This window comes from Lissotriton vulgaris, unplaced genomic scaffold (genome assembly GCF_964263255.1).
Source record: "Lissotriton vulgaris unplaced genomic scaffold, aLisVul1.2 SCAFFOLD_1925, whole genome shotgun sequence".
Taxonomy (NCBI): Eukaryota; Metazoa; Chordata; class Amphibia; order Caudata; family Salamandridae; genus Lissotriton; species Lissotriton vulgaris.
In genome coordinates this window covers 122,350-149,255 of record NW_028253415.1, presented here as the reverse complement: position 1 = coordinate 149,255, position 26,906 = coordinate 122,350, and the positions used below count along the sequence as shown (strand labels likewise).

General features: G+C 46.2%; 1 protein-coding gene across 1 annotated transcript in view; it reads right to left on the bottom strand.

Moving 5' to 3' along the window:
• Positions 1–10,208: 10,208 nt before the first annotated feature.
• The window catches only part of LOC147660966 (uncharacterized), a gene marked incomplete at its 5' end in the record, with an annotated part of 99,774 nt that continues 83,076 nt past the window's right edge, over positions 10,209–26,906 (bottom strand). The window contains 2 exons of the mRNA XM_086951407.1: positions 10,209–10,752; positions 16,413–16,445. Of these exons, the coding sequence (XP_086807533.1) occupies positions 10,259–10,752; positions 16,413–16,445 (527 nt within the window). The remainder of the gene's footprint in view (positions 10,753–16,412; positions 16,446–26,906) is intronic.

Genomic DNA, 26,906 nt, shown 5'->3' with positions numbered 1-26,906 from the left:
TAACTTTTAAGATGGACGCCAGAAAACAAGATGGAGTCTGGCCACGCTTTAAAGTATGAGCGGGAAAACTACACTGAAGACACAATAACATGTCTTCACCGAATGCTTAACATTATCGCTGTTTTATTTACAACAATCGGTTACATCCCAGTGCCATTGCTAATTCCCACTTTATTGATCACCACCAGTGCCATTGCTCATGCCACTTTATTGACCACCAGTTAATTCCCAGTGCCATTGCTAATACTCCCTTTATCAATCACTGGTCACATCCCAGTGCCATTGCTAATGCCATTTGATTAATCACCGGTCACATCCCAGTGCCATTGCTAATACCCACTTTATTGATCACCAGATACATCCCAATGCCATTGCTAATACCCACTTTATTAATCCCAGGTTACATCCATGTACCATTGCTAAAGCCCACTTTATTGAACACCGGTTACATCCAAGTGCCATTGCTAATACCCACTTTATTGATCACCAGATACATCCTAATGCCATTGCAAATACCCACTTTATTGATCCCAGGTTATATCCATGTACCATTGCTAATAACCACTTTATTGATCACTGGTTACATCCCCGTGCCATTGCTAATACCCACTTTATTGATCACCAGATACATCCCAATGCCATTGCTAATACCCACTTTATTGATCCTAGCTTACATCCAATGCAACTTTATTGATCACCGGTTACATCCAAGTGCCATTTCTAATACCCACTTTATTAATCACCAGTTACATCCCAGTGCCATTGCTAATGCCACTGTATTGATCACCGGTTACATCCCAGTGCCGTTGCCAATACCCACTTTATTGGTCACCAGTTACATCCCAGTGCCATTGCTAATGCCACTTTATTGATCACCGGTTACATCCCAGTGCCATTGCTAATACCCACTTTAGTGATCACAGGATACATTCCAGTGCCATTGCAAATACCCACTTTATTGATCACTGGTTACATCCCAGTGCCATTGCTAACACCCACTTCATTGATCACCGGTTACATTCCAGTTTCATTGCAAACGGAAGTTTATTGATCATCGGTTACATCCCAGTGCCATAGCTAATTCCCAGTTTATTGATCACCGGTTATATCCCAGGGCCAGTGCTAATACCAAAGTATTGATCACCGGTTAAATCCCAGTGCCATTTCTAATACCCACTTTATGGATCACCGGTTACATCCCGTGCCATTGCTAATACCACTTTATTGATCACTAATTACATCCCAGTGCCATTGCTAATACCCACTTTGTTGATCCCCTGTTGCATCCTAGTGTCCTTGATAACGCAGGTTTATTGATCACCGTTTACATCCCAGTGCCATAGCTAATACCCAGTTTATTGATCACTGGTTATATCCCAGTGCCATTGGTAATATCCACTTCATGGATCAGCGGTATCATCCCAGTGCCATTGCTAATACCCACTTTATTGATCCCCTGTTGCATCCTAGTGTCATTGATAACGCAAGTTTATTGATCACCGGTTACATCCCAGTGCCATAGCTAACACCCAGTTTATTGATCACCACTTTATCGATTACCGGTTACATCTTAGTGCCATTGCTGATAACCACTTTATCGATCACCGGTTACATCCCAGTGCCATTGCTAATATCCACTTTATGGATCACAGGTTACATCCCAGTGCCATTGTTAATACCCACTTCATTGATCCCCTGTTGCAGCCTAGTGTCATTGATAATGCAAGTTTATTGATCACCGGTTACATCCCAGTGCCATAGCTAATACCCAGTTTATTGATCACCGGTTATATCCAGTGCCATTGCTAATACCAAATATTGATCACCTGTTACATCCCAGTGCCATTGCTAATGCCACTTTATTGGTCACATATTACATCCCAGTGCCATTGCTAGTACCCACTTTATGGATCACTTGTTACATCCCAGTGCCATTGCTAATACCCATTTCATCGATCACTGGTAACATCACAGTGCCATTGCTAATACCCACTTTATAGATCACCGGTTACATCCCAGGGCCATTGCTAATGCCATTTGATTCATCACCGGTCATATCCCAGTGCCATTGCTAATACCCACTTTATTGATCACCAGATACATCCCAGTGCTATTGCTAATGCCACTGTATTGATCACCGGTTACATCCCAGTGCCATTGCCAATACCCACTTTATTGATCACCGGTTACATCCCAGTGCCATTGCTAATACCCACTTTAGTGATCACAGGATACATTCCAGTGCAATTGCAAATACCCACTTTATTGATCACCGGTTACATCCCAGTGCCATTGCTAACACCCACTTCATTGATCACCGGTTACATTCCAGTTTCATTGCTAACAGAAGTTTATTGATCACCGTTACATCCCAGTGCCATTGCTAATACCAGCTTTATTGATCTCCAAATACATCAAAGTGCCATTGCTAATACCCACTTTATTAATCACCGGTTACATCCCAGTGCCATTGCTAATACCCACATTATTGATCATCGGTTCCATCCCAGTGCCATTGCAAATACCCTCATTATTGATCACCGGTTACATCACAGTGCCATTGCTAATGCCTCTTTATCAATCACTTATGACATCCCAGTGTCATTTCTAATGCCACTTTATTGATCACCAGTTACATCCCAGTGACATTGCTAATGCCACTTTATTGATCACCAGTTACATCCCAGTGCCATTGCTACTGCCCACTTTATTAATCACCAGTTACATACCAGTGCTATTGCTAATGCCCACTTTATTGATCACTGATTACATCCCAGTACCATTGCTCATACCCACTTTATTGATCACCACCAGTGCCATTGCTAATGCCACTTTATTGATCACTAGCTACATCCCTGTGACATGCCCACTTTATTGATCATCGGTTACATCCCAGTGCCATTGCTAATGACACTTTATTGACCACCAGTTATATCCCAGTGCCATTGCTAATGCCACTTTATTGATCACCAGTTACATCCCAGTGCCATTGCTAATGCCAACTTTATTGATCACCGGTTACATCCCAGTACCACTGCTCATACCCACTTTATTTATCACCACCAGTACCATTGCTAGTGCCAGTTTATTGATCACCGGTTTCTTTCCAGTGCCATTGCTAATGTCAGTTTATTGATCAATGGTTACATCCCATTTGTCATTGCTAATGCCACTTTATTGATCACCGGTTACATCCCAGTGCCATTGCTAACACCCACTATATTGATCACTGGTTACATCCCAGTACCATTGCTAATGCCACTTTATTGATCACCGGTTACATCCCAATGCCATTGCTAATGCCCATTTTAGTGATTACCGGTTACATCCCAGTGCCATTCCTAATGCCAGTTTATTGATCACCGGTTACATCCCAGTGTCATTGCTAATGCCACTTTATTGATCACCAGTTACATCCCAGTGCCATTGCTAATGCCACTTTATTGATCACCAGTTACATCCCAGTGCCATTGTAATTGCCCACTTTATTGATCACCTATGACATCCCAGTGTCATTGCTCATGCCCACTTTATTAATCACTGGTTACATCCCTGTGACATGCCCACTTTTTTGATCATTGGTTACATCCCAGTTCCCTTGCTAATACCCACTTTATTATTCACCGGTTACATCCCAGTGCAATTGCTAATACCCACTTTATTGATCACCGGTTCCATCCCAATGCCATTGCTAATGCCCACTTTCTTGATCACCGGTTCCATCCCAGTGCCATTGATAATTCATTGATCACAAGTTTCATCTCAGTGCCATTGCTAGTGCCAGTTTATTGATCACCGGTTACATCCCAGTGTCATTGCTAATGCCACTTTATTGATCACCAGTTACATCCCAGTGCCATTGCTGATGCCACATTATTGATCACCAGTTACATCCCAGGGCCATTGTAATTGCCCACTTTATTGATCACCTATGACATCCCAGTGTCATTGCTCAAGCCCACTTTATTGATCACTGGTTACATCCCTGTGACATGCCCACTGTTTTGATCATCGGTTACATCCCAGTGTCATTGCTAATACCCACTTTACTGATCACCTGCTACATCCCAGTTCCATTGCTAATGCCCACTTTATTAATCACCAGTTACATACCAGTGCTATTGCTAATGTCCACTTTATTGATCACTGGTTACATCCCAGTACCATTGCTCATACCCACTTTATTGATCACTGGTTACATCCCAGTTGACATTGCTAATGCCACTTTATTGATAACTGGTTACATCCCAGTTGACATTGCTAATGCCACTTTATTGATCACCGGTTACATCCCAGTGCCACTGCTAACACCCACTATATTGATCAGTGGTTACATCCCAGTACCATTGCTAATGCCACTTTATTGATCACCAGTTACATCCCAATGCCATCGCTAATGCCACTTTATTGATCACCCGTTACATTCCAGTGCCATTGCTAATGTCACTTTATTGATCACCAGTTACAACCCAGTGCCATTGCTAATGCCCACTTTATTGATCACCGGTTACATCCCAGTACCATTGCTCATACCCACTTTATTGATCACCACCAGTGCCATTGCTAATGCCACTTTATTGATTACTGGTTACATCCCTGTGACATACCCACTTTATTGATCATCGGTTACATCTCAGTGCCATAGCTAATGCCTTTTTATTCATCACCAGTTACATCCCAGTGCCATTGCTAATACCCACTTTATCAATCACCGGTTGCATCTCAGTGCCATTGCTAATGCAACTTTATCGATCATTGGTTACATCCCAGTGCCATTGCTAATGCCACTTTATTGATCACTGGTTACATCCCAGTGCCATTGCTAATGCCACTTTATTGATCATCGGTTACATCCCAGTGCCATTGATAATGCCACTTTATTGATCACCAGTTACATCCCAGTGCCATTGCTAATACCCACTTTATCGATCACCGGTTACATCCCAGTGCCATTGCTAATACCCACTTCATCGATCACCGGTTACATCCCAGTGCAATTGCTAATGCCCACTTTATTGACCACCTATTACAAACCAGTGCTATTGCTAATGCCACTTTATTGATCACCTATTACATCCCAGTGCCATTGCTAACGCCAACTTTAATGATCACCGCTTACATCCAAGTGCCTTTGCTAATAACCCCTTTATTGATTACCAGTTACAGACCAGTCCCATTGCTAATACCCACTTTATTAATCACTGGTTACATCCCAGTGCCATTGCTAATGCCCATTTATTGATCACCGGTTTCATCCCAGTGCCATTGTTGATGCCAGTTTATTGATCACCAGTTACATCTCAGTGCCATTGCTAATTCCCACTTTATCGATCACCGGTTACATCCCAGTGCCATTGCTAATGCCACTTTATTGATCACCAGTTACATCACAGTGCCATTGCTAATACCCACTTTATCGATCACCGGTTACATCCCAGTGCCATTGCTAATACCCACTTTATCGATCACCGGTTACATCCCAGTGCAATTGCTAATGCACACTTTATTGACCACCTATTACATCCCAGTGCCATTGGTATGCCACATTTTTGATCACCTATTACATCCCAGTGCCATTGCTAATGCCCACTTTAATGATCACCGCTTACATCCAAGTGCCTTTGCTAATAACCCCTTTATTGATTACCTGTTACAGCCCAGTGCCATTGCTAATGCCACTTTATTGATCAATGGTTACATCCGAGTGCCGTTGCTAATGCAACTTTATTGATCACTGGTTACATGCCAGTGCCATTGCTAATGCCACTTTATTGATCACTGGTTACATCCCAGTGCCATTTCTAATGCCACTTTATTGATCACTTGTCACATGCCAGTGCCATTGCTAATGCCACTTTATTGATTACCGGTTACATCCCAATGCCATTGCTAATGCCACTTTATTGATCACCGGTTACATCCCAGTGCCATTGCTAATACCCGCTTTATTAATCTCCGAATACATCCCAGTGCCATTGCTAATACCCACTTTATTAATCATCGGTTACACCCCAGTGCCATTGCTAATGCCACTTTATCGATCACCTATGACATCCCAGTGTCATTGCTAAGGCCCACTTTATTGATCACTGGTTACATCCCTGTGATATGCCCAATTTATTGATCATCGGTTTCATCCCAGTGTCATTGCTAATACCCACTTTACTGATCACCGGTTACATTCCAGTGCCATTGCTAATGCCATTTTATTGAACACAGTTACATTCCAGTGCCATTACTAATGTCAGTTTATTGATCACCAGTTACATTCCAGTACCATTGCTAATGCCCACTTTATTGATCACCGGTTACATCCTAGTGCCATTGATAATAACCACTTTATTGATCATAAGTTTCATCTCAGTGCCATTGCTATTGCCACTTTATTGATCACCGGTTACATCCCAGTGCCATTGCTGAGCCCCAATTTATTGATCACGGATTACATCCCAGTGCCATTGCTATTGTCCACTTTATTCATCACCGGTTACATCCCAGTACCATTGCTCATACCCACTTTATTGATCAACACCAGTGCCATTGCTAATGCCTCTTTATTGATCACTGGTTACATCCCTGTGGCATGCCCACTTTATTGATAATCGGTTACATCCCAGTGCCATTGCTAATGACACTTTATTGACTACCAGTTACATCCCAGTGCCATTGCTAATGCCACTTTATTGATCACTGGTTACAACCCTGTGTTATGCCCACTTTATTGATAATCGGTTACATTCCAGTGCCATTGCGAATGCCACTTTATTGATCACCAGTTACATCCCAGTGCCATTGCTAATACCCACTTTATTGATCACAGGTTACATCCCGGTGCCATTGAAATACCGAGTTTATTGTTCACTGGGTATATCCCAGTGCCATTGCTAATGCCACTTTATCGATCAACTATTACATACCAGTGCCATTGCTAACACCCACTTTATTGATCACTGGTTACATCTCAGTGCCATTGCTAATGCCACTTTATTGATCACCGGTTACATCCCAATGCCATTGCTAATGCCACTTTATTGATCACCAGTTACATCCCAGTGCCATTGCTAAGACCACTTTATCGATCACCTATGACATCCCAGTGTCATTGCTAATCCCCACTTTATTGATCACCGGTTACATCCCTGTGACATGCCCACTTTATTGATCATCGGTTACATCTCAGTGCCATTGCTAATACCCACTTTATCAATCACCGGTTACATCTCAGTGCCATTGCTAATGCAACTTTATCGATCATTGGTTACATCCCAGTGCCATTGCTAATGCCACTTTATTGATCACTGGTTACATCCCAGTGCCATTGCTAATGCCACTTTATTGATCACCATTTACATCCCAGTGCCATTGCTAATACCCACTTTATCGATCACCGGTTACATCCCAGTGCAATTGCTAATGCCCACTTTATTGACCACCTATTACATCCCAGTGCTATTGCTAATGCCACTTTATTGATCACCTACTACATCCCAGTGCCATTGCTAACGCCCACTTTAATGATCACCGCTTACATCCAAGTGCCTTTGCTAATAACCCCTTTATTGATTACCGGTTACAGACCAGTTCCATTGCTAATACCCACTTTATTAATCACTGGTTACATCCCAGTGCCATTGCTAATGCCCATTTACTGATCACCGGTTTCATCCCAGTGCCATTGTTGATGCCAGTTTATTGATCACCGGTTACATCTCAGTGCCATTGCTAATTCCCACTTTATCGATCACCGGTTACATCCCAGTGCCATTGCTAATGCCACTTTATTGATCACCAGTTACATCACAGTGCCATTGCTAATACCCACTTTATCGATCACCGGTTACATCCCAGTGCCATTGCTAATACCCACTTTATCGATCACCGGTTACATCCCAGTGCAATTGCTAATGCCCACTTTATTGACCACCTATTACATCCCAGTGCCATTGCTAATGCCACTTTATTGATCACTGGTTACAACCCTGTGACATACCCACTTTATTGATAATCGGTTACATTCCAGTGCCATTGCTAATGCCACTTTATTGATCACCAGTTACATCCCAGTGCCATTTCTAATACCCACTTTATTGATCACAGGTTACATCCCAGTGCCATTGAAATACCGAGTTTATTGCTCACTGGGTATATCACAGTTCCATTGCTAATGCCACTTTATTGATCACCAGTTACATCCCAGTGTCATTGCTAACACCCACTTTATTGATCACTGGTTACATCCCAGTGCCATTGCTAATGCCACTTTATTGATCACCGGTTACATCCCAATGCCATTGCTAATGCCACTTTATTAATCACCAGTTACCTCCCAGTGCCGTTGCTAATGCCACTTTATCGATCACCTATTACATGCCAGTGTCATTGCTAATCCCCACTTTATTGATCACCGGTTACATCCCTGTGACATGCCCAATTTATTGATCCTATTTTACATCCCAGTGCCATTGCTAATGCCACTTTATTGATCACCAGTTACATCCCAGTGCCATTGTTAATACCCACTTTATTGATCACCGGTTACATCCCAGTGCCATTGCTAAGAACCACTTTATTGATCACCGGGTACATCTCAGTGCCATTGCTATTGCCACTTTATTGATCACCGGGTACATCCCAGTGCCTTTGCTAATACCCCCTTTATTGATCATCAGTTTCATCCCAGTTGCAATGCTAATACCCACTGTATTGATCACCGCTTACATCCCAGTGCCATTGCTAATACCCACTTTATTGATCACCAGTTACATCTCAGTGCCATTGCTAATGCCATTTTATTGATCACCGGTTACATCCCAGTGCCACTGCTAATGCCACTTTATTGATCACCGGTTATATCCCAGTGCCATTGCTAATGCCACTTTATTGATCACCGGTTACATCCCAGTGCCGATACTAATTCCCACTTTATTGATCACCGGTTACATCCCAGTGCCATTGCTAATACCCCCTGTATTGATCATCAGTTACATCCCAGTGCCAATACTAATACCCACTGTATTGATCACCGCTTACATCCCAGTGCCATTGCTAATACCCCTTTATTGATCACCGGTTACATTCCAGTGCAGTTGCTAATACCCACTTTATTGATCACTGATTCTATCCCAGTGCCATTGCTAATACCCACTTTATTGATCACCGGTTACATCCCAGTGCCATTGGTAATGCTACCTTATTGATTGTGTTGCATTATTATTAATGTATTAATAAATGTGTACTGTATATGTAGGTATTTTTATGAATTTGCCTAAAAATATTAATATTGTTCTATGATGAGATATGGCATTGAGTTTGCAATGAATGTTATTTAATATTCAAGGAAGTGGGAGGTGACTGCGTGAAGAAAATTGCTGGAACTGTATTCTAAAGCAATATATTTAAAAAATAAAAAAATAAAAAACGGATGGGTACCGAAGGAGTTTCCCTGTGAGTTCTGTTTACTTCAGAATAAAGTGGCCTATTTTACATGTTGAAGTTTGTCTGGAGTCTTTGTCTCACCCCTGGCATTCCATTGATGCAGCGGGTGCAGTGGCCCCGGCAACAGAGGCCCAGATTGCTGTTGCATTTCACAGTTCAAGCAATGTTCAGGGGCCCCATATCCTTCCTTTCTCCTGGGCCCAGGACACACGGGCTTGGGGGGGTCTAGCTTTCATTGGTGCAGCAGGTGCAGTGGCATTGGGGCCCAGAAGCTTTGGTTACTGCTCTATTTCTCAGTTCAAGCAGTGTTCAGGGGCCCCATTTCCTTCCTTTCTCGTGGGCCCAGGACACACAGGCTTGGGGGGGTCTAGCTTTCATTGGTGCAGCGGGTGCAGTGGCACCGGGGCCCAGAAGCTTTGGTTACTGCTCTATTTCGCAGTTCAAGCAGTGTTCAGGGGCCCCATTTCCTTCCTTTCTCCTGGGCCCAGGACACACTCTCTACGTCACTGCTGCTGGCACGAGGCTCTGATGGTGAATATTCCAGAGGAGCCCTCGAGTTTACTCGGGTTGGGACAACCTCTGACCTCTGCTCCCACTTTCAACATTTAATCTCAGTGAGATGTTCGTGTTGAAATCAGGTCACTCCCGTTTTCAGAAAGATTGAAAGACACATTTGTTTAGCTTGCTTTTAGATAAAGCTGTTTGTTTTTATTGGATAGAATTGCCCCTTTCAGCAAATTCAAGTATTTTGACTATATCGTGATTTGAAAATATCATGAAAAAGAAACAATTTATCAGAAACACGTTTTTAATCTGTGTGCGATTACTGCAGAGTAGCGCGTCTTCCATAGTCAAGGCAGATGTAAGGATATATTTTCTCTTGAAAGGTGGCGGTGTAGGTGTAGAGGTGCCTGTTTGCTTCAGCGTCGTAGAAAGACACCAGCTCCTCCTCGTAGTCCACGAAGATGCCCATATTGTAAAGCACGCCAGGAAAACGGTACTCTATGTTAGTTTCATCGATAATATAATTAACTGCCAACCCCTTGTTGAAGGTCCAAAAGCCGTCGAAGGGGGCATAACCGGTATGAAGCTTTGTGGTCACCGATGCGGTGGCGACCCCCACCTTCCAGTTGACAGTCTGATACACAAGCGGGACGCTCCCTGTTGGGTCTAAGTTCACCACCCAGTACCACCTCCCAGATCTGACCCCCATGCCCCCCCGGATACAGCGCTCCGTGCTGAGGTTGTGGAGTTCCTTCCCGTTACTGCTGATGAGGAAGGTCCCGGTTGCAGCATTCGGATCCACCGACCAGGGCGCTGCAGAGACAGAGAACATCATCAGGGCACTCACAAAACTTGTCAACACTTCCGAGTTTGCAGGCAGAGAAAAATATATTAAAAACTAAGGGGCTGAGTTTCAAGCCTCTTGTACCAGCGATGCATCACTTTTAATATGGGAAAAAGTAACACCAGTGGAGCAGGAGGCTTGTAAATAACGCTCTAAAAGCACCTGACAATGACTGGTCCCTCACATTAACTGATGTCTTTAACATTTGAAGTGTGAGAGAGGGACAAACCTCTTCAGATGAGCACAGAGACTGGTGTAGCAGGTGCAGTGGCACCAGGCCTGACCAACGATACTGAACCTGCACCAGTGCAGTTTGACCAGCAGTGCACCTATCAATGATTCAACAGGTGCAGTGGCACCGGGCCTGACCAGCGATACCGCACCTGAACCAGTGCAGTTTGACCAGCAGTGTACCTATCAATGATTCAGCGGGTGCAGTGGCACTGGGCCTGACCAGCGATACTGCACCTGAACCAGTGCAGTTTGACCAGCAGTGTACCTATCAATGATTCAACAGGTGCAGTGGCACCGGGCCTGACCAGCGATACCGCACCTGAACCAGTGCAGTTTGACCAGCAGTGTACCTATCAATGATTCAGCGGGTGCAGTGGCACCAGGCCTGACCAGCGATACTGCACCTGAACCAGTGCAGTTTGACCAGCAGTGTACCTATCAATGATTCAACAGGTGCAGTGGCACCGGGCCTGACCTGCGAAACCGAACCTGCACCAGTGCAGTTTGACCAGCAGTGCACCTATCAATGATTCAACAGGTGCAGTGGCACCGGGCCTGACCAGCGATACCGCACCTGAACCAGTGCAGTTTGACCAGCAGTGTACCTATCAATGATTCAGCGGGTGCAGTGGCACCGGGCCTGACCAGCGATACTGCACCTGAACCAGTGCAGTTTGACCAGCAGTGTACCTATCAATGATTCAACAGGTGCAGTGGCACCGGGCCTGACCTGCGAAACCGAACCTGCACCAGTGCAGTTTGACCAGCAGTGCACCTATCAATGATTCAACAGGTGCAGTGGCACCGGGCCTGACCAGCGAAACCGAACCTGCACCAGTGCAGTTTGACCAGCAGTGTACCTTTCAATTTATTTATTTATTTATTTTAGCGATTTGTAAAGCACCTGGTGACCCGAGGGCATCCCCGCACTTTAATAATTATGAAGATCTGAGGACAGAAAAGGAGGGACTCTATTTAGGGAACAACAGCGTTTTCAGTTTTTTCCTAAAAATCAGATGATTAGGTTCAAGCCGGAGGGAGCGGGGAAGTGCGTTCCATCTGGTGGATGCTTTAACCGAGAAGCGACGGCCGCCAGTACGTGTCTTCCGGTGTCTGGGGATATTGGCCAGGTTCTCATTCTCCGAGCGAAGGGACCTGTGCGCTTTGTAGGGAGTGACCAGGTCTCTCAGAATGGCAGGGCAAGACCCATTAAGCAGTTTATGTGCAGTGCACAGGGCCTTAAATTCGACCCTTTGGCGTATTGGAAGCCAGTGGAGAGCTTGGATTGCTGGTTTGGCTGATACTCTGGAAGGGAGATTCCAGAGTAACCGGGCGGCTGCGTTTTGCGTACTCTGGAGTTTAGCCATGGTAGCTTCTGGGGCTCCGAGGTATACCATGTTGCTGTAGTCCAGCCGCGCAAGCACTAGTCCCTGGACCAGGAGTTTCCTGGATAGGGGAGGAAGTAATGGAAGGATTTTCCGAATGGAGCGCATTAGGCCAAAGCAGGTCCCTGCTGTCTTGGTAGCTTGAGTTTTCATCGACAGCTCAGGTTCTAGCCATACTCCTAAAGTTTTAATTTCTGGTTTCGGGGCGGGGATTTCCCCGAATTCGTCTGGCCAGACGGATGGAGGGATGGTGGTCCATTGCTTACCCAGAAGCATAACTTCAGTCTTTGAGCCATTTAATTTGAGCGATGACTCACACATCCAGTTGTGGATATTTTTAAGGCAGTTTTGCAGATTGTCTGGGTATTTGTCCAGTTGGGAAAGTGAGACGACTAATTGGGTGTCGTCTGCATAGCTTAATATTTTAATCCCGAAGGGGGTAACCACATCTTCGAGAGGGGCCATGTAAGCATTAAATAGGGTTGGGCTTAATGATGACCCCTGAGGGACCCCACTCATGAGGGGGAGGGTGGCAGAATGACAATTGCCATCCCACACCTGGAACGAGCGCCCTGAGAGGAAAGACTCTATCCATCTGAGCGCTGAACCTGCAATCCCTGCCGCAGCCAGCCGATGAAGTAGGACACGATGGTTAACTGTGTCAAAGGCTGCGCTTAAATCCAGGAGGATCACTTCCACTGATCCTCCTGAATCCAGGATGCACCTCGCCTCCTCGATAACAGCGAGAAGGGCAGAGTCCGTGCCATGGCCCGGGCGAAACCCAGTCTGGGACTGTCGTAAGATATTGTTGGCTTCTAGGTATTGTGACAGTTGGCCATTGACCAATTTCTCGGCCATTTTACTGATACAAGGGAGGAGTGAAATTGGCCGGTAGTTCGCCATGTCGGCTGCATCCAGCTGTGGTTTCTTTAGGAGTGCTTTAACGACTGCACTTTTCCAGCTGGGGTGGACCGAGCCTTGAGAGAGCGAAATGTTTATGAGCTCCGTGATTGTGGGCACGATGACCGGGGCTACAGTTTTAAGGAATCTGATAGGGGCGGGATCTAAAGGGGAGCCGCTTTTCATTTTGGCCATAGTGGTGTCTACCTCGTTCCTTGTTACTGCCCTAAAAGAAGTGAGCTGAGGAAGCAAACTGCTTATTGTTTGATTAGTGGATGCCTCATTGTCCATATGGTTCGACAGGCCGAGAGGGGGCAGAGAAGTTAAGATGCGGTCGATTTTAACATTAAAATAGTTGGCCAACTCATCACTTCTGTCTGCCGTGGGTGTGTTGGATAAGGGTGGAGCAGGTGTTTTCAATAACTCTTTTAAAATGAGATAAGATTCCCTTGCCAAGTTATTGTCAATGATTCAACAGGTGCAGTGGCACCGGGCCTGACCAGCGAAACCGAACCTGCACCAGTGCAGTTTGACCAGCAGTGTACCTTTCAATGATTCAACAGGTGCAGTGGCACCGGGCCTGACCAGCGAAACCGAACCTGCACCAGTGCAGTTTGACCAGCAGTGTACCTATCAATGATTCAGCGGGTGCAGTGGCACCGGGCCTGACCAGCGACACTGCACCTGCACCAATGCAGTTTGACCAGCAGTGTACCTATCAATGATTCAACAGGTGCAGTGGCACCGGGCCTGACCAGCAAAACCGAACCTGCACCAGTGCAGTTTGACCAGCAGTGTACCTTTCAATGATTCAACAGGTGCAGTGGCACCGGGCCTGACCAGCTAAACCGAACCTGCACCAGTGCAGTTTGACCAGCAGTGTACCTATCAATGATTCAGCGGGTGCAGTGGCACCGGGCCTGACCAGCGACACTGCACCTGCACCAGTGCAGTTTGACCAGCAGTGTACCTTTCAATGATTCAGCGGGTGCAGTGGCACCAGGCCGGACTGGTGATGCCGCCCCTGTACTAGTGCAGTTTGACCAGCAGTGCACCTATCAATGAAGGCTTCCCTTTTCTTGGTTGTAGATGATAGGTCAGACTACAATTAAGCCGTCCTACTATCCAAGCGTAAAGATAAGCTCCAGCTGGGAGTATGATCAAGTATAGGGGACACCACACAGTAACAAATTTACACTTAGGCTCTATCAGTCTGAGTAAGATTCTTATCTCCCGCCCAATTTTAGACACAATATTTAGATCCATAGGTAGTCAAGCAAGAAGTAATGATCAGATAATAGAGGTTCTGTTACTTAAAATTGAGAAATGTATTGTCACAAGAGTTAATATTTGACATTCATTAACATTTTATAAAAACAAATTATCACATATATTTTATTAAAAAAACATCATGAAAGAAATTATTTAAAAGAAAAAAGCACAATAACTGTCGATGTTGCGTTTCGGTGAACAAGTTGAACACCTTCTTCAGGACAATGCTTCCTATGGTTAAAAACAATTTTTATCTCAATATACTCTGCGTTGTTAGATTTTTGCAGACTTCGTGCCCAAAGGTTGCTTTTGTTTAGGACGCTTCTTATGTGATTTGTAGTAATGTTATATTCAGCAGGATTTTTACATCTTCTTTGTTACTGTATGTTCTAAAATCCTTTGTCATTTTGCCATTTTATAAACAGGCTAGGTGTGGTTTGATCTCCTGGTAGCTTTAAATTGTATATAGCCGTGGGTGTCTTCTATGTGAGATTGGTCTACCTCTTCTCCTGGTTTGATAATTTCAGGGGAGTCTGTATTTGTAAAGTTTCTAAGCCTGCTTCCACACCGTCCTGTGTCCGGGCTGCAACTTTACCTAGCCTGTTTATAAGATTCTTAATAACTAGCTAGAGTCAGAATAGCTAGATCTGTGAAGAAATTGAAAATCAACACAGTATGCGCAGGCTGTCCAACAATTAAATATCAGTTAATCCTACTGAAGACTTAGGTCAATGGCCAAATGGCAAAATGACAAAGGATTTTATTGCCATTTTAGTTTTGATACTTTTTGCCATCAAACTGAGTACGATGGCAGGGCGGGGCCAGTGTGCCACTGCTGCCAATGATTGACAGCAGTGAGGAGTGGCCACGTAAGTTTGAACTGAGCGTGTTGGTTCGGTTGGCAACCTTGCTACGGCCAAACTGACATGTGCGATTCAAACATCTCCAACCCGGCTGTCTTGGATAGTTGGGTTGGGGAGCAGACACAGGCCGACCGTGCCTTTTGGAGCATGGAGCCAGCCTGCGCCAGCCAATCAAGACGCCTTACTCATGCTGCTTAACAGCATGAGAACAGTGTCTTGATTGGATGAGAGAGTTGCCCGTGGGCTTCGCGCTCTGAGGACATGCTACAGAACACAAGGACGTGCTTCAGAACATCAAGTGGCAGTGTCGGGTAAGTGATTTTTGTAATGTTTATATTTATAATAATATGCATATTATTGTGTATATTAATATGCATATATGTTATGTTTATATTTTTTTGCACCCCTCCAATGTGATTTGCCACCAACTGCCCACGAGTGCCCCCCGTCCAGCCGGTAGCTCTCCTATCCAAACGCCAGTACCGCATGAGTTCGACGCATGTTAAGCCTCAGGACAAACCTACAAACAGGTCTGTGCTAACATCGGAGACAAGTTGTACTAAGGTGTATGTGCAGCAGATTAGCGTGGTAATGTGCGGGCAGATGTACCTCAAGTCTCATGTTACTGTCATGCGAGGGATCGTTTGTTTAGTGGCTAGGAACCCGCCTCGAGCCGCTGCACATACAGTCTCACCTGATGTCATATTCTGAGATGGTGCCCATCCGCCGTTCTTTTTTCACAGTAAGGCCAAAATAACTATTTATGAGGTAAGAAGCACTTTTTAAAGTTGCCATGGATAAAAAGATGCCCCCCCCCCCTTCTGGCCTTTAGAGTGGTCTCTCTAGACATGGAGTTTATAATATAGCTCTTTCGTGTAACAAGTCTCACTTGTTACCTATGTTTGTGCAAACTGTACCTGGTAGAGAGGGGATAAATATTTATATTCAAGGATGTGAAAAAACTTATAGACGTACCTCTGAAGACTGTTGGGTCAAAAACACGACTCTCTGCAAAGATAAAAGAGAAACATAACAAGATATTATTTTTTACATTGTTCCTTGGTTACATGCTGGTAATATAAACATTAACAGGCTGTATCCTTATGGTCACCTGCACCACCAACCTTCCAGGGAGGCATTACCGTATTTACCACCCTGCCCACCTGAGATCGAAAGGGAAAAATACGCGTCCAGTGGTGTAATGAAACCATAGGGCCCCCCTGCAAGGTTCTGTGAGGGGCCACACATACAAAAACTCGGTCACCTGTCTGTGCTTCACCGATCTAAGGAAGCATTACTATAGTTAACATGTCTACCTCCCACGTCTACCTCTCATAACTTCAACTATGAAAAGCGAGCACGATAGCAAGTTATTTATTAATTCCTTAGCGATGTCCTTCAGACTAAGGGGCTTATTTATGACAGGCTAGCGCCACCTTTTTCTTGCGCTCCTGTGACGCCGGCCTCTCAATCATATCTATGAGGCGATGCAAAGATTCTGCAGGGTTTACGAGGCCTCATAGATATGGAGTAAGACGAAGCAGAGCCGGCCGCTCAATCATATCTATGAGGCGATGCAAAGATTCTGCATGGTTTACGAGGCCTCATAAATATGGAGTAAGACGATGCAGAGCCGGCCTCTCAATCATATCTATGAGGCGATGCAAAGATTCTGCAGGGTTTACGTGGCCTCATAGATATGGAGTAAGACAAAGCAGAGCCGGCCTCTCAATCATATCTATGCGTCGATGCAAAGATTCTGCATGGTTTACGTGGCCTCATAGATATGGAGTAAGACGAAGCAGAGCCGGCCTCTCAATCATATCTATGAGGCGATGCAAAGATTCTGCATGGTTTACGTGGCCTCATAGATATGGAGTAAGACGAAGCAGAGCCGGCCTCTCAATCATATCTATGAGGCGATGCAAAGATTCTGCATGGTTTACGTGGCCTCATAGATATGGAGTAAGACAAAGCAGAGCCGGCCTCTCAATCATATCTATGCGTCGATGCAAAGATTCTGCATGGTTTACGTGGCCTCATAGATATGGAGTAAGACGAAGCAGAGCCGGCCTCTCAATCATATCTATGAGGCGATGCAAAGATTCAGCAGGGTTTACGTGGCCTCATGGATATGGAGTAAGACGAAGCAGAGCCGGCCTCTCAATCATATCTATGAGTCGATGCAAAGATTCTGCAGGGTTTACGTGGCCTCATAGATATGGAGTAAGACGAAGCAGAGCCGGCCGCTCAATCATATCTATGAGGCGATGCAAAGATTCAGCAGGGTTTACGTGGCCTCATGGATATGGAGTAAGACGAAGCAGAGCCGGCCTCTCAATCATATCTATGCGTCGATGCAAAGATTCTGCAGGGTTTACGTGGCCTCATGGATATGGAGTAAGACGAAGCAGAGCCGGCCTCTCAATCATATCTATGAGTCGATGCAAAGATTCTGCATGGTTTACGTGGCCTCATAGATATGGAGTAAGACGAAGCAGAGCCGCCCTCTCAATCATATCTATGAGGCGATGCAAAGATTCTTCATGGTTTACGTGGCCTCATAGATATGGAGTAAGACGAAGCAGAGCCGGCCTCTCAATCATATCTATGAGGCGATGCAGGGATTCTGCAGGGTTTACGTGGCCTCATAGATATGGAGTAAGACGAAGCAGAGCAGGCCTCTCAATCATATCTATGAGGCGATGCAAGGATTCTGCATGGTTTACGTGGCCTCATAGATATGGAGTAAGACGAAGCAGTGCCGGCCGCTCCCTTGCCTTACTCTGAACCAAGGAGGCCTTCCATGGCCGTTACAGTGGGTCTCCCCATGCAGCACCCATGGACTTTGACGCTGCTCCAGATTTACTTAATCACGTAACCCTGGGGCAGCACCAGAATCGTACTCCTCCCCAGAGCAGGCGTAACCAGGAGAAATATGTTCATTTCTTATTGTTGTTTCCTTTTTTCCATGTGAAAGAGATGAACACCTCTTCGGATTCTTTCTTGTGCAGGGAGTTGCTCCTTGCTACACCAAAACAATCCTGCCTGCAGCAGAGGCACCCGTTGCACCACAGTGCAAGCCCGTCTACTTTGGCCCTGTGGAGAAAATTGTGCAGCAGCACAGGGGGAAAGGCCACAAATTTACAGTATTTCATAAATACGGTGCATCCCTACCCTTTCACATTGGTGTAGGGCAGTGCAGCAAGCAGATGTGCAGCACTGCCCTGCGCCAATTCCTCATAAATGAGGCCCTCAGTGGGGAAAAAATCCTTTAGGTTTTATTCAAAGTCCCCTCGCCCACCAACCGAGTTGTTTGCATGCTTCGTTATTAGAATCCCACCGAGGCACCCAGCGTATCGAGGGTGCTTCAACGCCTGATCACAGTGGAGCATTTTTCTTTTGTCTGGGGAAGTTGGTTATCTCACAAAAGGAAAGGAGGAATTTAAATTTTCTTTGGGTTATCCAAAGATGTGATATATTTTTTATAGCGGAAACCTTTGAAAAGTGTTGAAAGCAGTGGTGGATGTGTTCCGAGAAACTCTCACTCCTCAATAAGTATCTACATGTTTTAGCAATGATGTCTTCCAACACGCTTTGGGGATTATTTGCAAGCACAGTGCACCACCAGAAAATCACTTTAATGACATTCCAGTGGCAAATGACCCTGTAGATATGGTGTGAGGCAATGCAGCACAAGTCACTGCATTGCCTTACACTGTGAGTGGGAGGCGTGCCATGGGCATTACGGTGAGTGCTCCCATGTAACACCCGTGGCATTTGACACATTCCCAGATTTTTTTTGTGGTCTTTTTACTAAACATAAACAGGCTTCAGTTCAATACCCATATACAAGTGGCATTTAAGGAGAGATAGCCGAGACAAGTTCACAGTTCTTAAAATGTATCCGGTGGGCGATCCCACCATGATAAACCCACACTCGCCCACCACAAACCCTAGCATCCTGTCTCCCACATCAACACATATCCGTTCACAGGGCTCGCATCAAAGTTCTCTATATTCGGCCCATGCACTCCAGATCTTTTTCTCTTTACGAGGCCAACTCCAGCTCTGGTAGATAACCCGTTCTGCCGCACAACACTAGTCCAGGTCTCTTTTCCAGGCTGTAAGAGTAGGGGCTGTCTCTGCTCCCCATGCTTTGGCAATGTTTCTCTTGGCTACCCCACCCACAAGGGCCAGCCAGGTCTTGGCCCACTGTGGCCACGTCGTTTCTCCAGTCAACCCCAGGATGAGCCACCTTGGGGCAAGCGGGACACTCTCGCCCACCACAATTCCCAGATTTACAACATGCTTTAGACTAAGGTGTGTGTCAAAAGCCTGCACCGCACCAAGGGTGGTGTAAGGGTGTTTGTGAAGGAAGGTGTCTCTTCCTCTACAAAAACAACTTGATTTCAACACAGACATCCTTGCACCATGGCAGTCATTGTGCACCAGCACTGCAAAAGAGGACAGGAATGTGTTGTATCTCAAAACTCTGAGCAGCTTCTGCAAGCTTTTCTCACACCGAACATTGACACTATTGTTGTAATTTAGCAGCGATTAGCAGAAGACATCTTGTATTTAGAGACTATCTTGTCCATTTTGCGGAATCCATTTTGTATTTCTGGCAGCCATTTTGTTTGCCATGTGCTCGCCATGTGTTCTGTCCTACCTCCCTGTTAACTGCTCTTGAAATCTGCCTAGAGACGATATATATTTAACCTCTTCTGCTTCGCACATGCTCAGTTGAGCTTACAGCTGTCCTCAACTTGTAACTGTCAGGATGTGTCCAACAGAATTAGCTAACTGTTAGCTCCTCCCACTTGTTGCTTGTACAGTTTCTGTATGACCTTATTTGTACTTACAACGAGCATTCTGTACTTGTACCGCCTTCATTTGAGCCCCTGTGTGGGTATAAAAGGACCAAGCTTCTTCCATTTAGGGTGCTACTTCATGCATTACCGAAGGGTGATGTGTGAATGTAGATCCACCTCATGAGGTTTAATAAACTCTGTCTTTTCTATTCCAGTTTCTGTGCCAACTTCTTACTATTGGTCTGAGGACTCTGTGCAGAGAAGGCCGAATCCCTTGCACTGATGGGCCTTGCTGAGGCTCACCACCACAAATTGGCGCTTCCAATGCGGGGCTCATCGGCGACTCGGATGCCCGAAGGACTGGTCGAGACAAAGGATTGGAATCTCGCTTTGGACGTGATCGCTGCCTGAGGAGACCCGAGTCTTGGCACCCACGGCGTCTTTCCTTTCTTTCTGATCTGAATATCCAGGTGGCGCCGTTCCTCGACTGAGATCTCCTCTGTTGATTCGCCATGCAGTGACCATTTGGTCGATTTGATAACTTGGCAGTCGGAACCTGGACACCATTTGATTGGTAAGAGCCATTCTGCGGCACTTGCTGTTGGTTTTTGATGCCTTGGACTGGTAAGGTAGTTTAGTAACACTCACTGCGGCTTTTGTTCGTAAGATTGGCCAATATTAGTATTTGTTTGAATTATATATGCATTGCAATTCATATAGACAGGTAATGAGAAGATTTTTCTCTATTTGACTTTGTTTGAATGGCGCAACGTACAAAGAGTACCTTAAGCGCTGCTTTGATTATAATACTGCATATTCTGCACTATTTGTGGCATGCCTGTTTCCACACTGAGTAATAATTGAATGAAAGATTAAAGGAGTGCAAGGAAGGAGTGGTCCCTGTGTCACAGGAAACACATGTCACAGTATCTTATAAATCTACCCTGACAGCTCAGCAGGATACCTACCTATGCACCAACGACATTTGTGACAAAAAAACAAATTCAAAACAACAAACAAAACTAAGAGTGCGTTACCACCACAAACATGTTTGATGCCTGTTTCCAGCACACTTCGTAGGATGTGTTGCTTTTGTAGTGGTACCAGTTTGAAACTTGACGAAGCACAACCGGACCCCCCGGAGGGGACGCCTAATAGGGACATGTATATTAAGTATGGTATTTCTTCCATAATGTATAGCACGTTATGGAATAAATACACTTCTAAAGATCCTGAGTTGCGTTGGCCTATGCATGGGTCATTTGATTTGCGAAAGATTCAGTATGTGGAGCAACAAATGTTTAAGCGAAAGGCTAGGCAAGATATGTTTGACTGTGTGCGAATGTGGGAGAAAGAAGTGCGTGAGCGAATGAAGCGTGAGCAAGCCTTGATTGAAAAAGAACAGCAAAAGAGCATTCATGCGAAAGCATTGGAAATGAAAAATAGAGAAATTAAAGAAATTAAAGAAAGGGAAGATAGGGAGCGTCATTTACAGGTAAATGGCCAATACGCTGTTCGGTGACCTCTTTATCCTATTCTTAATAAACCCCAAGATGATTCTCTCTTATTAGATCACTGTCCACCTCCCTATACTCTTCCTTCTGCTCCTTATGAGTCAGATGAGGACTCTCCTACAGACCAGGACAAAGCTAGAGAAACTCGCTCAATGTTATCTGCTGAACGTACACCTCAGATTAGATCTGCTGCATTTAAAGCCGTTCGTAGTACTGTCACTGCTTCTGAACTTTTATATAGTATAAAAGATTGGCAGGAAAGGGAGCAAATATATTTTACCAATACATTTGCCGCAGAGGATATCGAACGCTTTAGAAAATATTCGGTAGAAATAGAGCCCGATGATGTAGCAGCTGATTGTAAAAAACTACATGAAGGTCTTTTGTAAACATGGGCGAAATTTGCAAATTCGGGATCCGCGAATTGGTGCGAAAGCGAACTCGCAATTCGCAAATTCGTGCGAATTTGCGAATTTGCTGTTTTTGCCAGTTCACGAGGGTTTTGTACAAGTTTTGGAACGCAAACTTACTTGTGTGGTCGCAACGGTCGCGACCATGTTGTTTCTACGTGTCCAGCCTGTTTGCGACCCTGTGGTTCATCGCGGCCACCCTCCGGTTCATCACTGCCACCCTCTGGTTCACCAATGCCACCCTCTGGATCAGCACTGTCTGCCCCTGGTTTATCACAGCACCCTCTGGTTCATCACTGCCACCCTCTGGTTGATCACTGCCATCCTCTGGTTCATCCCTGCCACCCTCTGGTTCATCACTGCCACCCTCTGGTTTGCCACTGCCACCCTCTGGATCATCACTGTCCCCTCTGGTTTATCACAGCACCCTATGGTTCATCACTGCCACCCTCTGGTTGATCACTGCCATCCTCTGGTTCATCCCTGCCACCCTCTGGTTCATCACTGCCACCCTCTCGTTTGCCACTGCCACCCTCTGGATCATCACTGTCCCCCTCTGGTTTATCACAGCACCCTCTGGTTCATCACTGCCACCCTCTGGTTGATCGCTGCCATCCTCTGATTCATCCCTGCCACCCTCTGGATCATCACTGCCACCCTCTGCTTCACCAGTGCCACCCTCTGGTTCATCACTGCCACCCTCTGGTTCAAGGATGTGGATTGGGGCAGGGAGGGCTGAATGAAACTAGACACTGCCTGGGGAACACAAGGTGTCCCATGCAAAGTCCAGTTAAAACCGGTGCTGGGGCTCTCCAGCCCCAGCTCTGGCGCGAAACTGGACAAAGGGAACTACCCCCTTCCTGGGTCCCACCCATAGGAGGGACCTAGCAGGAGATCCAGCCCCTAGATTTGGAATAATGGTAGGAGCTGTGTCAATGCAAACCAGATCATCCTGACTGAAACTTTGAAATGAAACTCTGGACTCTTCGACATCCCACTCAACGTGGAAGACTGAAGAATCTCCTTTGTGGTCAAGGAGTGGCTACCCTGTGCAAGCAGGCACCATCAGCGCATCAAGACTTTCTTTGCCGTTGCTCCCGCCGGAGCTCGAACGACAGAGATCAACAAGACCCAGACTCCCAGACATCCACAGTCCTGGCAAAGCTGAGACCCGTGGAGGTGACGAGAGACGTGGGACCGGCCAACTTGAAGAGTCGACAAAGTGCTTCCTGTGCAGCTCCTAAGGCACCCTCGACGCTGTGCTTTGGGGTTTGAGAAGCCCCGGCCCCAAACAGCCTGTGCTCCAAAGATCACCCCTCCACACTCACCGAGTGCTGCGTGGGGCCCTTTTGCACTTTTCCTGCTTGCTGCGTTGTCCGGTCGCTTGCCCGTTGGCTAGTGGCCTCTGTGACAACGATCCATCAAAACTACACTGCTGGTCTGGTTGCTCCAGACTGGCCCTAGCTTCCCTGAAAAGGAGCCATCGATCTGACCTTCCCGGTCCGATCCAGAAGACATCTTTGAGTCCTGCTTGGGTTGCATTTGCCAAGGTTTGGTGACTCCAATTTTAGAACCGACACCGCCGACAGCAAGAGCCTTTGTGGGAAGCTTGTGTCCTCCAGCTGGTCATCTTCGATCCTTCCTGGTCCACGTGGCAGCGGAGACAAACTACTCGACAGCACCTGATCGCAACCCGACACTGCCTGGTTCTGTCCTGGTTCCATCCTGGTCACTGGCTAGTGACCTAGACTCTGTCCCTTCTGCTTGCAGGTACTCTACATCTTTGATTAACCCTTGGATACAAACGGACTCTTCTCTCCTGGCCGCCTGCAGCATCTTTACCTCCAGGCTCCATAGAACTCCACGAAGAAACCCGACGCACTTTGGCACCTATGTACCCGCTTCCTGTGGGTGAGGTAACGAGATTACACCGGTGCTCCTAAAGTGCTATACACCTCTAGTGTCCGTTTTTAGTGGCTAAGTTCTAGTCCAGTTGGAAGACTCCTAAACCTATAACTTTCTAATTTTTACGCACCATTGACTTGTATGGTAAGCGCGGTTGCCTATAGACACTGCACCCGCATCCTGTGGGCCTCCTATGTCCTAACCTTCGTTAGTCCAGTGTAGGCCCAGTGATTCCCTAGGCCCTAGGCCTGTTCATTGTTTGTGACGTGGTACTTATACCACTTTCTTAATATATGGTTTGAGTGGCCACCCTGCCTATCCATAATTGTGCATCTTATTGTATGTTATACTGTGTTCTTTGTTTAACGCTTGTGCTCCTGTGCTCATAAAGAGTCAAGGGGTTTATTCTAGAAATAAATACATATATTTTATAATATATAATTTGTGTGGTGTCCTTTCATTTGGTATTTAAAGGATTGCATATGGTAAAACAGCTGGCTTCACATGCCCTCTTGAGTTTAGCCTAAGACTGCTTTTGGCCATGCTACCACTAGGATAGCTGGTCTATAAAGTTGACTTACAACCAATCACCATAAGGGTCGTTTGGACTGGTGCAAGGTGCTCACTAGAATAGTGATCATCATATACCAGGCCAACTTCTCACACACAGCACCCTCTGGTTTGCCACTGCCACCCTCTGGATCATCGCTGACACCCTCTGGTTCATCACTGCCACCCTCAGGTTTGCCACTGCCACCCTTGGGTTTGCCACTGCCACCCACTGCATCATTACTGTCCCCCTCTGGTTTATCACAGCACCCTATGGTTCATCACTGCCACCCTCTGGTTCGTTACTGCCACCCTCTGGTTCGCCACTGCCACCCTCTCGATCATCACTGCTACCCTCTGGTTGATCACTGCCATCCTCTGGTTCATCCCTGCCACCCTCTGGTTCATCACTGCCACCCTCTTGTTTGCCACTACCACCCTCTGGATCATCACTGTCCCACTCTGGTTTATCACAGCACCCTCTGGTTAATCACTGCCACCCTCTGGTTGATCACTGCCATCCTCTGGTTCATCCCTGCCACCCTCTGGTTCATCACTGCCACCCTCTGGTTGATCACTGCCATCCTCTGGTTCATCCCTGCCACCCTCTGGTTCATCACTGCCACCCTCTGGTGTGCCACTGCCACCCTCTGGATCATCACTGTCCCACTCTGGTTTATCACAGCATCCTCTGGTTCATCACTGCCACCCTCTGGTTGATCACTGCCACCCTCTGGTTCATCCCTGCCACCCTCTGGTTCATCACTGCCACCCTCTGGTTTGCCACTGCCACCCTCTGGATCATCGCTGTCCCCCTCTGGTTTATCACAGCACCCTCTGGTTCATCACTGCCACCCTCTGGTTGATCACTGCCACCCTCTGGTTCAAGGCTGCCAAACTCTGGTTCATCACTGCCATCCTCTGGTTCATCCCTGCCAACCTCTGGTTCATCACTGCTACCCTCTGGTTGATCACTGCCATCCATTGGTTCATCCATGCCACCCTCTGGTTCATCACTGCCACCCTCTGGTTTGCCACTGCCACCCTCTGGATCCTCACTGTCCCCCTCTGGTTTATCACAGCACCCTCTGGTCCACCACTACCACCCTCTTGTTCACCACTGTACATTATGTGGGGGAAAGCAAAGCTCACCTTCCCAGCCTCAACTGAGATGAATTAATTTGGGGCTGGTTAATGATTCACTGAATTTGTGCTTCAAGTCTGGCACCTGCTTCCTTAGCTGTAAGACCTTCCTGTTGCAGTTATTTTTTTACAGGAGCATTGTGCCATACTTGTAACTATTCTCTGACCCTGCTTTGAGGGTCAGAGCAGGGTCAGAGAATAGTTGAAAGTAGGCAACTGAACTCTGGAGGGGCCCCTCAGGAAGCACTATAGGGAATGGTTACAAATAAGCTTGAACTTTTGCACCTGCTAAGTGCTTTCAGTTTTCCAAAATTTGTTTTTCTGCCATTTCGCGAGATTCGCAGGACGCGAAATTGTGCAAAATCGATCTTGCAATCCGCAAATTCGTTCGAATTTGCTGATTTCTTTTTTTTGCGTGTTCGGGCGTTTTTTTGCTTATTTGCGGACTGCTTGCAGCGCACCGACCCCGAGGTTGCCCATGCGGTCGTGTACGGGCGGTGCCATCTTGTTTGCGTGACGTGTTTCAGTTTCTGGGCGCTCGTAGAATGCTCGCGTCGTATGCGGCGAGCGATTATGTATTCGTGGGCGTTTTTGCGTGCTCGCGGGGGAAATATCGCTCAAACTTACCCACGCGGTCCTCTATGGGCGCGGCCATCTTGTTTTTCATTCACTGTTATGGTTTTGGGCATGCTACCTTTCTATCCACCTTACATCTTTGTAATCCTATGTTTTTCTGAACTTTTTTTGTTTTTTTTTGCTTATTATCTCTCTCTTCAATTTTCTACATCTTTTTTGTGTTTTTTTTACTTTTTGTTACTTTATTACCTACTTTATTTCTTTCGCTCTCTCTCTTATTTTTTTCACACCTATTCTTCTTTCCTTCTTCTTGTGCCCAGGACCATGGCAAAGGGAGGCGACAAGGGCAAGGGGAAGGGCCCAGCACCACGTACCCGGCTCCCTTGCGGGCGTTGGAGGGGGGAGGAAGTGCAGCCCAGATAGATCTTCTCTGAGGTGGAGGTGGCCGCCTTGATAGTTTTTGTGCAAGTCCACCTCCTTAAAACCGTGGCAGCAGGTGGGCGGATTGCTTCCGGTTACATCCTCTGGGAGCATCGCCAGCTGTGGGAGAAGGTGTGC